A 14,333-nucleotide genomic window follows, 5' to 3' on the forward strand; every position below is an offset into this window, starting at 1 on the left:
TTACATAAAATACATATTTTTTGTCAGCTCTGAGGATCATTGACGAAAACACTCACATGTATCTAATAGCTTAATCTAGTACTACAAAAAAACAGTTTAATTAAAATTGATAATCACATGTCCATATCCTCCCCTTTTTTGTGTATAAAAATATAAATAAACAATGGGAGGAAGGGGAAAATATGATGAGGACGAGCTTTGTATTTTTTCTGACCATGCAATTTCAATACTTCAGAAGAGCTTGTTTTTCTTCCTTTTTGATAGTTAAAGAGGACATTATTTTTTTATTACCCTGAGGGTTCATTGTTTCCCGGGAAAAACAGTTGTCGCTGGATGTTTGAATGAGCCAAAGCCGCCACGGGAAAATCTCCATTGAGCCTCATGCACCCGGAGACCGGGTTGATTGTGACAGTCCGAGGAGTAACTGTGATAATTGAGTTGCTCACAAGCCTATAAAGACGGCTGTAAATATTACCTGACAGAAATGAAAGTGAAATGCGAAGTATTTTATGCTGCCCGCATATTGTGTTTTACCGCCAAATTCGATAAATTGATATTTTGTCCAGAAAATCTTTACTTTGCCTTCAACTAATTATCTATGTGGAAACGCTCAAATTGATTTTCTTTTGTTTAAAAAACTTCTTTCTACTGTTACACACACAAATCTGGTGCATGGTAATTATCAAGAGTAAGGCATCTTAGTTTTCTCAGTGGCATGGCTCCTTCTTGAAAAAATAGTTCTAAATGAAAAGTAAACTTGGCTAATTTTATCTTAACATCAAAACTGCCTTCTTCAAAATCAATCCTCCAATAGCTTAATTCTGTTTAAAAAAAACTAATTAGTTGTCTACATTATTTGATTTTACAAATTAAGAGACCTCTGTTGAATGGTCATAACTCCCCAGCTCTGTTGAGTCTGTTTTACACTTTCTCACAGAATTCTCCCTTCTAGGGTAGAAATGAAATTTACACACTTTAATGCTAACATATTTATTTTAAAAAAACGCCAATTGGCGAGGTCATTTATTTACACAATTTTAAGAATTAAATGTAAAGTTAAGTTCTGCACAAAAGGTAACAGGTATATAATTTTTGTAGCCTTTTTTATTTCCTTACCCATTGCTGTTCAACATTAAGAACATGATACAATCGTACATGAATAACAACTTTAAAATAAATAAAAAATAGGTCTAAGATCAATGCACAATTAAAGGACAAGAACTTTACGTTATTATTTAAAATTGATTAAATGTTCAACTATAAAATATACAAAAAGAATAATTTAATAATTTTTAATTTTAACAATTAAAGGTAAAGTTAAGTTCTGCACAAAAGGTAACGGGTATATAATTTTTGTAACCTTTTTTTATTTTTTTACCCATTGCTGTTCAATATTAAGAAAATGATACAATCGTACATGAGTAACAACTTTAAAATAAATACAAAATAGGTCTAAAATCAATGTACAATTAAAGGACAAGAACTTTAGATTATATAAAATTGATTATAATCTTCAACTGTAAAATATACAAAAAGAATAATTAGTCAAACCATAGAACATGCAATTCCAACAAATAATGGGGGGGGGGCTAAAGGTCTTGGTTTTTTCTAGAATGTAAAAACAGAAGAAACTATTTAAAAATAATCATATGAGACTATAAGCATCATAGGTCTATAAAAAGTAGTCGTCCCTTCTCGCCCTTATGCTCGCTAAAGGTTCCATTAACCTAGAAAAAAAAAAAAAAGTTGAAACTTGATTTTAGATGACAAATGGGCTTTTAACCATACTTCTGTTTTTTTGTTGGGCTGGCTTCTAAATTTGACTTATCCTGTAAAACAGAGAACAAATTTTAATAAATTCAGAACTGACAAGCAAAGAACAGTGGTGTCTGCCTAATATAAATTGAAACTAACCCCTGTTTAGATATACATTTATTTTAATCTAGTGGGTTTCTATATATTATTTTCCCCACATATTTATGTATTCATCTGTTTATTAGTGTTTACATTTATTTTCAGTGTGAAACCAGCTTTTAAATGGTGTGTGCCATTCATTTTTTTTTCTTTTTAACGGTAAGATTGATTAATTACAGAACTGATGGATAGGCTGGCTGTTAAGTGCTAAAACATTTGTCATTTTCAAGGTTTTGTAAAGAAAAAAACTACAAAAAGTTTTACAATTTTGTGTTTTCTTCATTTATTTATTATAACAATAAAGGATGGTAAATATACAAAAGTGTATTTCTATTTTTCAGATTTTTTTATTTAAATTAGTTTTTGCTAATTGTTGAAAATGTAGTCTCTACAATCTACAAAGGAGAGCTGTAAAATGGAGGAGGAAAAAATTGTTATTTGGAGCATATCGCAAATAGCTGAAATTGTACAAAAAGTTGGCCTTTCTTCTTCCAGACGTTATTTACAATTTTTTTCCCTTTTTTAATAAAGGCTGTGACCTTCGGGTCATTTCTGCCGAGTCTATTTAAAGAATGGAGTAGAGAGGCGGCGAATAGAAGTGCCTGCTGACCCCAGGGACAAGCCCAGCCAGGCGCCAGGAGAACAAAACCATTCCTATTTTATTTTTTTTTTTTTTTGCGCAGGGCTTGAGAGAGGAAGAGTCAAATGTCCAGGCACCAGTGACTCACTCCCAGAGTCAGACCAATCCGCCACCCTGCCCCCGGATGGGCCAGCACCTGCTGTACAAAGCAAGGGACCACAAGCGCCGATCTCCTCCATCCTTCACGAGGTTATGAATGGTTAACGTTACATTATGAAGAGGGGGAATAAATTAAATTTTGTGAATTAAACACTGGGTGACAGAAAAATTGGACTGTTACTGTCTATAATCATTTTTTTAATGAAAATATTTCAAATTATTTATTGCAAATTATTATATTTATTTTAAATATAATTTCAGTCGTACTGACTCAAATAATGACAAAACAAATAATTTTCGAAGTTGCTGCATTAAAAAAAGAGAATTAGAAGCGAAATAATGGTAACAATTAAAAACCCAAAAGGGTAGTTATGAAAATTTGAAACTAAGCACTTGTACGGGTTGCACCAAATTTGGCTATCGCCTATAGCAGCGGATCTCGTAAGAGACCCACCCAAAAACGTTAAGACAACGTTAGACAACAGATACAGCGAAAAAAATGATTGTTTTACAATTATTTATTTAACAGGTTATTTAACAATGAAATAAATAAATAAAAGCTGCCCCAGAGGGTTGACAGCCCTCAGCTTCCTCGTATTCAAAATGTTAAGGGGCCACCTTTTTTTTTTTTTAATATATTAAACTAGAATTTTTTCTGCAAGCTTTGGTGTAAATGATATGCAATTTTGAGCTCTGCACAAGTGCTAATTTTTTTTTAAATTTTCAACAAAAATTTTTAATTGTTTCAAAATGACTTTATTAAACTAGATTATTCTGTGCGTTCTTTGCTATAAATAATTTGCTATTTTGAGTTCTGCAAGTACCATTTTTTTTTTAAATTTCTTTAATAATTAAATTATTTTGAGTATGATTACATAGATCAGAATCGCATCTACAAATCACAGTATGGCTTCAACGAAATGATGCATCACAAGAAGCACGATCAAAATGTTGAAAATCAAAAGTGAAAAGTGACTTTTATGTTCCATTTTCTCAGTTTTTGTTGAATATTTTGAATTGCTTTTTATTTATTTATTTAATTAACAAAAACAAAAAATTTTGTCAAGCACTTTTTTTATTAGGGCCCTGAGGAAAAAAATGATGATAATTAGAGGGCAGAATTTTCAACAGCATGCAAAACAAAATCCCCTCCCCCCAAAATTAAAAAATTAATTAATTACATAATAATAATTAACACATCATTCTGGAACGATGAAGATCACAGACCTTTAGTATCGCTTTGTCATTACGAAACTACTGTGAAGACGGTTTGTGAATTTTGACCTTTTGGAAATTTTTTATAATTTTTGAGAAAAAAATTCTATATCTTGGCAGTCATTACAAATCAGTGCCACAACAAATGGATTAAACTTTATATCAAAATGTTTACAAGAAAGCCGTGGATAAAATAAGTCCCATTATGTTGGGATTGGACCATTAAGCGAGGAACCACCAACACAACACGACGTGACGTGACCCAAGCTAGCCTTGTCTTGTTTTACTAGGGTGTGCACATCTATTCGATGTCAAACACACGCCACAGACAACACAGGGTGCATCACAAACCAGTGTCATAATCGCAACAACTCTTTTGCTAAATAAATTGTTAGTTAAATTCATTCTACCAACAAAAGTTCTGGTGTGTTCATAAATTTTGTGCAAACCATCATTAAATAATTTTTATAAAAACTCGTGAATTTTTCATCTAGTTAAATTTGGTTTATAGTAAGATAAGCTGTAATTAATATAACGCACATTGTTACATATACAGAGTTTGAAATAAACTACAAAAAAATATTAGTGTCTGGTTCTTTTGTCTTTTACTGTGCTCGATGAAAATCTGGACATTGGGAAATTTGGTTGTACCGCGTAACGTAGAATAGGGTAGTGTTAAGTTGCATCAAGTAGATGTGAAAGAGGGTAATGCTATCTTATGGAAAATTGGACATTGGACGTGTCGGGTCACGTCGCGGTCATTGCTTCGGGTAAATGTGTTTCCTGTTTTAGTTCTCGATCTTAAAGAAAGAATGACAGTATTAGAAAAATAAATCTGAGAATTAGTTGAACCCTCACTTAAAGAATGAAACACTAAAGAAAAAAATTAAGCTGTAAGTTTTTATTAATAAGCTGGACAAGCAGGAAAATGCAGTTTGGTCTTTTTTTTTTTTTAAATCATTTTTGCCAGTCAATAACATTTATTTTAGAAACTTCAAAATTCCGACTGCTGAACATGTTTAGATAATTGGGATAATACTGTTAGTACAATAAAACATGAACATAAAATTAAAATGAGATTTAATGTGTAATTGGTTAAATAAAATGTCAACCCTTACTTTTAATTTACAGGCAGAATCGCATGAACAGTTTTCATTGCAGTCTAGGTCATCCTTTTTACAAGGACAGGATTTAGGAGAGCATTCTTCTTGGCAAGAGCATTGCGGGTTTGTCTTGTTTTTGCTGTTACATCTTCTTTTCGATGCCTATTGTAAAAAAAGCAAAAAAAAAAATTTAATTTAAAACAAACACGGACATCTCAACACGAAACAATACATTCTACTGTTTAAATGTTCTTGATTTCAGAAGGGTTTTTCATAAGATGCATTTTTCTTAGAATGTAAGTCACCCAACGGTTTTGCAGGCGCTTCTAAACGGAACCCCGGTTAATCGGTTCTAACGCATTTCGAACGGAGGAACTGGTTTATATAAAAACGATTTACCTTAAGGGACTGCAGCCTCTTGTAGAGGGGCGTGCGCACCCAGTCTGGATCGTTGTTGGGGTCGTCATTCTCTATCTCAACCGAATCGTCAAATGCCCTCAACCTCTCTTCATCGGCCAATTCGTAGGTGAACGTCTGTGTTTTCTTTTTGCTCTTTCTTGTGCCCTGACCAGCCAACAAATGATTGAGTTAAAATAAATGCAACAAATGAAATTATTCTTGTTTAGGGCAACATTAATTGCCTTAGTTTAACCAATAAGCGTTATTTTCAGACCAGATATGCATTACAACTGACTGAATCAATTATCAATCATAAATTTTATACTTTCCTTGTCTGAAAGAATTAAATCTATCAGCCACTTGATGTAACAGGATTGAATCCTTTATTGGAAAACCTTCAAAACTGAAGTTAAACAAAAATCACCGATCGTCAACTTGGAAATGAAGATAGGTGCAGTTGATATTCATACAAATAACAATGAATAAGTAAAAATTTATTTTACTCGATAAGAAGTGTATTTTTAGTTATGTTTTGCTTTGTTAACTTAAAACAAATACAGAAGAAATGAATTTACTAATGGACTTTTCAAATCATGTGAGTTTCCTCCGTTTGCGGGGTGATAAACTTAACATATATCCTGGCCTATCATAACCGATTTTTGTTAATTCAGTCGCGTTTTAGCATTCTGTCATCTTCGGCACCGCCACGGCGATTTGCCAAAACACATCTGAATTAATAAGCGAGGGGATAGGCAGACCAGTATGATAGATAACTATCAAAAAAAAAAAAAAAAAAAATTCCAAACTAATTTGGATTGACATTCAAAATCAACCAAAATATTTGCCATGAAGAAACTGATTTAAATGTTTACTTCTTCAATCCAAAACATGAAATTGATCCAATTTGTTCTTTATATTACTATATATTATATACTTACATAAAACACCCTACTTAGTTAACCATTTCAGGTCGGTCAGCACCAAGGTACTAAGTGAGCGTGATATTGCGCTATAGTCCCTTTGCTTTTAGACTGAAGCTCAAAGAAACAGTGTACTGTAAGTTATTTTTAGCAATGTTGTTTGCCGTTTTAAGTAACACACTGCTTCTTTGAATTTCAGTCTAATAGTGAAGGGAGAAGAGTGTGATGTCACGCTCACAGTACCTGGGTAGAGGGACAGGTGAGCATGACTGAAGACTCTCAGCTCCTCACAGGAGGAAGCAAGAGAGGGATATCACTCTACCTGTCTTGAAAGGGTTAACTTGCTACGTTTTTATCAAAACGCCCCATATCAATGGAATGCTATCAAAAAAATGGGATTTTATAATTTTAGAATATTTTTTGTGTATTTTACTGTGATAAACAAAATTTAGTGAAAATTTATATTTTTATCAATTAATAATCGATTATGGTCCACAGATAACGGATGCCACAATGTAATTTCAAATGAGGTTTTGAGTTCAACGTAGCAGACAAAAAAATTCCCTTTAAACAGAATGAAATTTTTGGACGGAAACTTCTTTAGAATACTCATAACACAAATTTATTACCAAGCCTCCTGTTCTGCATCATCAGTGACCAGTCTGTTAAACCAATCTCCTGGTGCAAAAAAGGAAGCCGGTCAGAGCTTTAAAAACGTTGCAATGAAATTTTTTTATTTTTAATAAATTAAAAATAAATTTCCACATTTTTTTGGTCTACATGCAGTTTTTAGATCGTGCACATGCAATAATTGATCTTAAGAAAAAGTACCTTCGATGTAGTGAAGGTTGTATCTTTTTGCTCCAAAAAGTTTTCAAAAGCTTCCATATGCGTAGATGGCTAAATAAACAAAAAAAATTGATAGTTTTCAATCATTAAACAATCCTAATAATTAATAATAATAATAATAAAAAGCAAATTGCCTTATGCATTTATTAAAACTAAGCAAAAGAAGAAACGCTACATTTAAAATTTAGTTTAATTATGTAAAAACCATATCTACAAATATCTATTTATGATATCCATTTATTAATTGCTTTTGATTCGGAGAAAATGATATTTTTAAAAAATAATATACACGTACAGGTTTGCGCACGACAAGTGCTTTGTTCAAGGTGTCTACTTCTTCCTCCAGTTCCTTGACTCTGTTCCTGAGCATCCCGATTTTCTCGAGCTCTTCATACTTGATATTCTTGTATTGAACTATCTCTTCAGACTCGTTCAGATTTGGCTCTTGAATGCGCTTCAACAAGATGTAGACCTACAAGAAAGAAAAAAAATGTTAGAACATTTTTTTTTAATATTTAAAAAAATTTGACTTACTTTTTCCTCACATTCTTTTTCCAAATTTTCCAATTCCTCTTTGTGATTGGCAGCCATTATTTCCATCTTTTGAGAGTAGAGATCAAGCTGGTTGACATATTCATGTTGTTGTTCCTATTAGAAAAAAAAAAAATAATATAAAAAATAAAGTATAATAAAATGTGAAAAGCTGCCAAAAGACCTTGAGCTCTGAAACGGACTGTGCAGTATTTAAATTTTCTTTTATTTTTTCAGACACAAGGCTGAACAGGTACGAAACAGCAAACTTTGCATCGCCCATGGATTGCAGCATATCCCAGTTTCCTTTAGGCCGATCTCCTAAAGAAAAAAAAAAAATAGTAACAATAATATGACAAGTTAAAATAAAAGTATTAACAATATATTACCATGATGGATATCAAGAAGCTTTTGCTGAAGGTCAGAAATTTCGGCACTCCTGTTGGCGATGCCTTCTTCAATTTGCTTCATGTCCATTGCTAGTTTTTCTTTTTCTTCCTGGGATATAGAATTATCCTGCAGGCTTTCCTTTACAAAAATGATAATAAACAGGTTTACTTTTATCAATTTAAAAAAAAAAATATTTTAAGTACTTTGACTATGGTTAATTCTTTTGTGAGAGAGGCTCGATCTTGAATTAATGAATCGAGCGACCTCTGGGCTTGATATTCAGATTCGAGCAGCTCGAGCTCCTCCTGCATCTTTTCTTTTATCCTCTCTGAGGCTGGGCCCTTCAGCCTTCTCATCTTGGCCTGCTTCTGCCTGTCCAGGACAGCCATGATTCTCTTGTTTGCGGCTGCGGCAGCTTCGAGTTTACGCTTCAGTACGTTCTGCTGTAGCGAGTGCTGTTGTTCCAGTTTTTTCAGCTGGTTCTGCCGTTTAACGTTCTGGGAACGAAGCACGCACATTTCCCGATCTTTCTCTACCTTCCACGTTCTGAACTTTTCATTTTCACTCTTCATCTGATGTATCAGTTTTACCTTGAGTTGTTTCATCGACTGCAAGCAAATTGAAGAAAAATTAGTTAAATGAGCTTATCGAATATTACAACTTGAAAATTAATATTTTACCATGATATCAGCCTGTAAAGCTTTCATTTTTTCATCAGAATTCTGCTTCATTTTAATTATCTTTTCTTGTTCTGCAATCTTTTTAAGAAGCGTTGTCTTCTGTTGCTCAAGTTCATGGAGCCTTTTCCTTCTCTGTTCAGCAACTCTATAAAATTATCAACTCATATAAAGTCAAAGTCCAAATAAGCCTGAAATCGTATAATTTTAATCGACAAATTTCTTACTTGCTGGCATTGTTCGCTGAATTTACTGCAGCGTTGTTGATCTGGCTAAGCAGCTCGTCCTTTTCAGCCTGCAAGGATTCGACTTGCTTTTTGAGATCATCGACCTCCTTTTGAGAAACGCCCTCAATGACACCAAGTCCATTTACATTTTCGGACAATTTTGCCATTAGCTCTTCTTTCCAGACAAGATTCTTTGTGATTTGCTGAGAGAAAAGAAAAAACTTGTTGAACTAAGAGCTGTTTAAAAATTACTTTAAATAAATTAATTCACACTTACATAAATTTCTTTGTTGATCTTTGCCTGGGATAGAATGTGTTCGTGCCTTATTGGTGTACTGAGTACATCCTCTTCGAATGGGCTCTTATTATTTCCTGACAGCTTTTCATGACTGAGCATCTCCTTCTCGCACTGGAGTCTCTGCACCTAGGGAAAAAGTAAAAAAAAGATGAAGGTATAAAGAAAATAAAAAAGGACTTTGGGAAAAGGATTACGTCTTTCATGCAATCAGCGAGGATTTTTGAGGAAACATGCAGGGTTCTTAGGACTTCTTCAGGGACTGAATATACTTCAAAAAAACCAAGGACTTCTACCTGAACCTCAAGAATTTTTGTTTTGATGTCTTGCAGAATCTTGTTCTTGTCGATATCACCTGAGTCTGCGTTGATTGATTCAGACAGGTGAGTTAATTCAGAGAACTTCTCTTTCATTGTCTCTTCTAATTTCTCTGCCTGTAAATTTTATTTTTGATTAAAAAATAAAATTGAAAGCCTTGTGTTGAAATAATCCAACTTTGGTGAAAAACATACCATAACAGCTCGCTCCAATAAATTGGAGCTTTGAGACATATACTCGGTTAAAGTTTTAAGAAGCTCTTTGATACGAGTCTGAGCATCCTCCAACTCCTGTTCCAACTGTTTGTGACTCGGAGGACACTCATAACTGACACCACCTCCTTCAATAAATTTCAGCCTCATGTCTTCCAACTACAAACAAACGGTTAAAAACTCATTGCCTTTTATAGAGAGAGAGAGAAAAAGTTTACTTCTTTCTTGAGCTTGGATATTTCTGCACTTTGCGAGTCCTGGTTCACTACCGGCTTGTTCTTGATCTTCTTTGCCCTGTCTGCATACCGAAGGGTGCTGACTGACTCGTCTTGGTTGTAATCAGCTGGACTCACACATGCAATCATAAGCGTGACAGAGTTTCCACCAAGTGAATCTAAAAAAAAAAGAATTTGTTAACAAAAAGAGTATTTATGAAATTTTTATGATTTATTAATCAAGATTTTTTAAGAACCTTGAAGGAGACGAGTGAGCTTGCTGTCTCTATAATTGATGAAGCTATTCGTTCCATCACAGAGTTGCGATATGACATTGCCGAGTACCATGAGCCCTTTGTTAATGTTGACCCCTTCTTTGAACCTATCGCCTGTGGCACCAGTTTTTTTCGACCTTTCTGATCCGGCCAAATCCACTAAATGGAATTTAGATGTCATCACTTCCTTCCTGTAAAAACCGTCATGTAAAATAATACTGGGAAACTTTGAAATATGAAATAGATCTTACGGGTTTTGCTTATTGGTTATTCTAATATTAAATGTGAATATGGCATGAGATCGTGATGACTGGGCGTTCATGGCTGTTGCTCCTACCACCCTACCTTGAGAACCCTTTACAAAGCTTAAAATTAATAAAAGATTTGGGAGTATTTTTTTATCGCATTAAAATAAAATTACTTCTTGAAGCTGGCTGAGGGCTTCAGCGGGCGAATGGACCTCCACTTCAGTCAGACCGGGAATGCAAACGCCGTTATGCTGCTCTCTCATATCGACCACGCTTTGCTCACGCGGTTTGTTAGTCAGCAAATCATAGAGGCTTTCATTATACAACTAGGCAAATAAAAATTTTTTTACATCATAAAAATAAAACACCTGAAAAATCCGTCTACTTACTTCTAAAAATGAGCAAGTCACTCTATACGAATAATCAGTCTTTGTTTCAATTGTATCAAATATATCATAAACCGCTCTAGGAATTACGCCTAGTTCGATGTCTCCGGAATAATTTGTACCCATAGTGTATGTTTTGCCAGAACCTGTTTGACCGTATGCGAGTATAGTCAAATTATAACCTAATAAATCAAATATCAATTAGAACCTAGTTAACAGCTGGATATTAAAAATATTTTTAAAAAAGTAAATACCTTTGAATAGATTTTCAATAAGATGCTTCACTGCGCAATTGTAGACCTTGCTTTGTCCCTCGAACTCATCGAAGACATAATTAAACGTGAACATCTGACTAGCTTTTCCGATTGAGATCTAATATTTTGGATTTACTATGCATTAATATACAATTGCTGAATTATCAGATTAAAAATATTTACCTGAGGTTCATTGGGTATCCTCTCAATGCAAGAGCGACAGCCACTTTCAGTTTCCGATTTTACAAGTGGCCTGATTCGTACAGCAACCTTTACTGAATCCATCTAAATATTTAAAAACAAATTTTTTAGTGAAAAAAAAAAAAAAATTCCTGTCATCACAGGAGTGTTTAACATCCAACTGGTTTTGAATTCTGTTGTGGAGGAGTCAAACCCCTGTACAATATTTATGTATTGTTACGTTTATGTTAGCGCGTCGGTTTTAGCATATTTTATTGAAATGAAAACGAAGCATTGAGTACTAAAGTTTATTATAACATAAAGCAGACCAAGATTTATGAATGGCACATAATATTTATTTATTATTCAATTACGAGTAATAATAGTTTTGTCAAGTTTGCTGAATTTGGCAGGAATTTCAACAAGTGGCAGATTGTCGATAAAACTCGCTCTTTTATTAAAATAGGAAATTGTCAAATCGGTTTTTGTGTGTTGTACGACAGGGTTCTTCAACAAAGATCGACCTATTCGCCTGATGGTTCAATCCAAAACAGTCAGAGTTAAGCTTCTCCCATAATTGAAATTTTGAACTTTTGGACAAATGTATTGTAAGATAGAACTTAAAAATCATACATGATGTGCCATGAACTCTCCCAATGTCAACGAATATTCAACAAGTGGCAGATTACTCAATAAAACTCGCTCTTTTATTAAAATAGGAAATTGTCAAATCGGTTTTTGTGTGTTGTACGACCGGGTTCTTCAACAAAGATCGACCGATTCGCCTGATGGTTCAATCCAAAAGAGTCAGAGTTAAGCTTCTCCCATAATTGAAATTTTGAACTTTTAGACAAATGTATTGTAAGATAGAACTTAAAAATCATACGTGGTGAATCAAAATCTTTCACAATGCCAAAAAGTGGCAGATTGCTCGTCAAACAAGCTCTTTTATTAAAACAGTCGTTAGTAGAATCAGTGTGTTATAATCAGGATCATAAAGAATTCAGTGTATACAGGTTAATCCACGAACGGGAGTTAAATGGCAAATAATAAACGATAAAAAGACAAAATTACCTTAAAAATAGGGTGAATTATATACGAAATTCAACGAAACTTGCTGAAAGCCCAAAAACCGTTGGCCGAAGGCTGGTTGACTGGTTCTGTTCCTGATTTCCTGCTTGCTCTGGCGGGTTCCAGCTTGCAACCGATTGAGCCGTCCTTTTTGATAAAATTCAATACAATCTCGTTTTTCCAGGATATATAAAACAACTTTTAAAAACCCAATAACTGTTTTTCTTGCATAAAAACTAATTTTTGAGAGGTTTTTTTAAGTTTGGGAGAAAGAATTTGAGGACAAGAATCTCTGTCAACGGTCAAGGTAGTCATGATAATAGCGAGTTATTTCGAATTATTTCTTTTTATTCTAATTTCCCCTGTGCTTAAAACAACCTTAGAATATACTGAACAACGGTGGAAAATTAATATAAAGGGCTATTTGGATAAAATTCAATTTCAAATTGGACTTACAATATCTCAAATGAATTATGAAAAGCTCAAAGATTTGAAAATCTCGGGTTGCGCGGGTTCTCTCCTCTCACTTCACTCAAACGAGAACTTTAAAAAAAAAAAAATAAATACTTTTATTAAACAACAACAAAAAATGCAACTTTGCAATGATAGAAAAAAATTGGAACAAAACGTAAATAACATGTGATGGTAAATATAAAAATCCGTTTGTTTAAAAAAAAAAAATTAAAGGTAACTCGGGAAAGCTTACTTTTATTTTCAACCCCGGTCTTTCGTTTAAATTGTCAATTAATGGAGATAGATAACGTTCCCCAACCCTATGCTAAATGTTTTACATTTTAATATTCAGTATGGAACTTTGTCGGTCAGTCTGTGATATTTTTGCATTCTGTTGCCTGTTTAAAACGCCTAAATTGGACCTGGTCCGCTTAGTCTCGCTACGCTTTTCGCTATTAACGATACAGTACAGCCATGAATTGACCGAGAACGGCTGGTCGAGTCCGTTAAATCCCTCAAACCTCAGGAAGGAATATCACAATTAACCAGTTTATAATATCATAAATCAGATTCAAATGATCTCCCGTTATATGAAGTTTTATAATAGAATCTTTTAACTATTGTAAACTAAAGTTTTTCATTTTACTGTTTGTCAGTTCATAGTGGTGATGGGGAAGCATGCTGAAACTAATTGTTTTATTTTTTGTTTTACCTACAAATCAGACCACTTCGAATTGACTGACTAAACGTTAACGCTCTGTTAATTTTAACAATTTTTAAACCGTTTTCAACGGCTTGTTTTAGCGCCGTGTAATGAACAACATAGTTTATTCTGTTGTCTAAATGGGTGACCAGTTTTCTATGTTTATTTATTATTTTGTTTTCTGTCAAAAATGGTAAGTCGTTGTGGTTATCATGAAGATGAATTGGGTAATCTACATCAACGTCTAAAATGTAGCCAACCTCTTCGTCTTCCATCATGACTGAAATATCTAGTAAAGGCATTGTCATTGCGTAACCGTAGAGGTTTACACAATCTTGATAATTAATAAAAATTGATTCTTCTTCAGAGTCGAAATTGTCATCAGGCCTCGAGAATCACCTACCCCGTGATGTTGGCAGACCGAGGTCAGACCTTTATCTCATCCGTCTAGATAGCGAGGTTGTGCTCCAGGAGTTATCAAACTGCTAGATCATTTCAGCCCTTTACATAATCAGTCTTCCATTCACACTCTCACTCATTCATAAATACATTTATACCCCTTTACCATTCTCAACTGAGGTGGAGTATATTGCTCAATCATCCTCTTGCTACACATTCATGCTAATAAATATATTCACTCTGAACACATGCTGGGGCCGCAAAACTATCAGTACAGTAAAACCTTGATTTTCCGGGCCCTGGGTCTCTGTGAACTTACACTACAGTATACAGGTCCTATATATTTTATGTAACAAGTTT

General features: G+C 33.9%; 1 protein-coding gene across 3 annotated transcripts; it reads right to left on the reverse strand.

The window, feature by feature from the left end:
* Nucleotides 1-1,086: 1,086 nt before the first annotated feature.
* On the reverse strand, nt 1,087-13,013 carry LOC106663955 (chromosome-associated kinesin KIF4-like). 3 transcript variants are annotated; one of them, XM_024225912.1, is made up of 24 exons: nt 12,875-13,012; nt 12,422-12,565; nt 11,351-11,452; nt 11,168-11,285; nt 10,917-11,095; nt 10,701-10,853; nt 10,531-10,634; nt 10,262-10,470; nt 10,008-10,183; nt 9,772-9,948; nt 9,457-9,693; nt 9,242-9,388; nt 8,965-9,167; nt 8,741-8,885; nt 8,264-8,668; nt 8,060-8,198; nt 7,855-7,991; nt 7,674-7,787; nt 7,435-7,611; nt 7,122-7,190; nt 5,371-5,535; nt 4,987-5,133; nt 1,789-1,829; nt 1,087-1,727 (listed from the first exon to the last, which is right to left on the reverse strand). In XM_024225912.1, exons 3-24 carry the CDS (start codon nt 11,450-11,452, stop codon nt 1,673-1,675), a joined length of 3,399 nt encoding a protein of 1,132 aa, XP_024081680.1. In that variant the 5' UTR covers nt 12,422-12,565; nt 12,875-13,012; the 3' UTR covers nt 1,087-1,672. The 3 variants fall into 3 exon arrangements, with proteins under 3 accessions (XP_024081680.1, XP_024081682.1, XP_024081681.1); XM_024225914.1 differs by having other exon boundaries at nt 9,556-9,693; nt 12,875-13,011; XM_024225913.1 differs by lacking the exon at nt 12,422-12,565 and having other exon boundaries at nt 12,875-13,013.
* Nucleotides 13,014-14,333: the final 1,320 nt, after the last annotated feature.

Source organism: Cimex lectularius, unplaced genomic scaffold (genome assembly GCF_000648675.2).
Source record: "Cimex lectularius strain Harlan isolate CLEC.00 unplaced genomic scaffold, Clec_2.1 scaffold23, whole genome shotgun sequence".
Taxonomy (NCBI): domain Eukaryota; kingdom Metazoa; phylum Arthropoda; class Insecta; order Hemiptera; family Cimicidae; genus Cimex; species Cimex lectularius.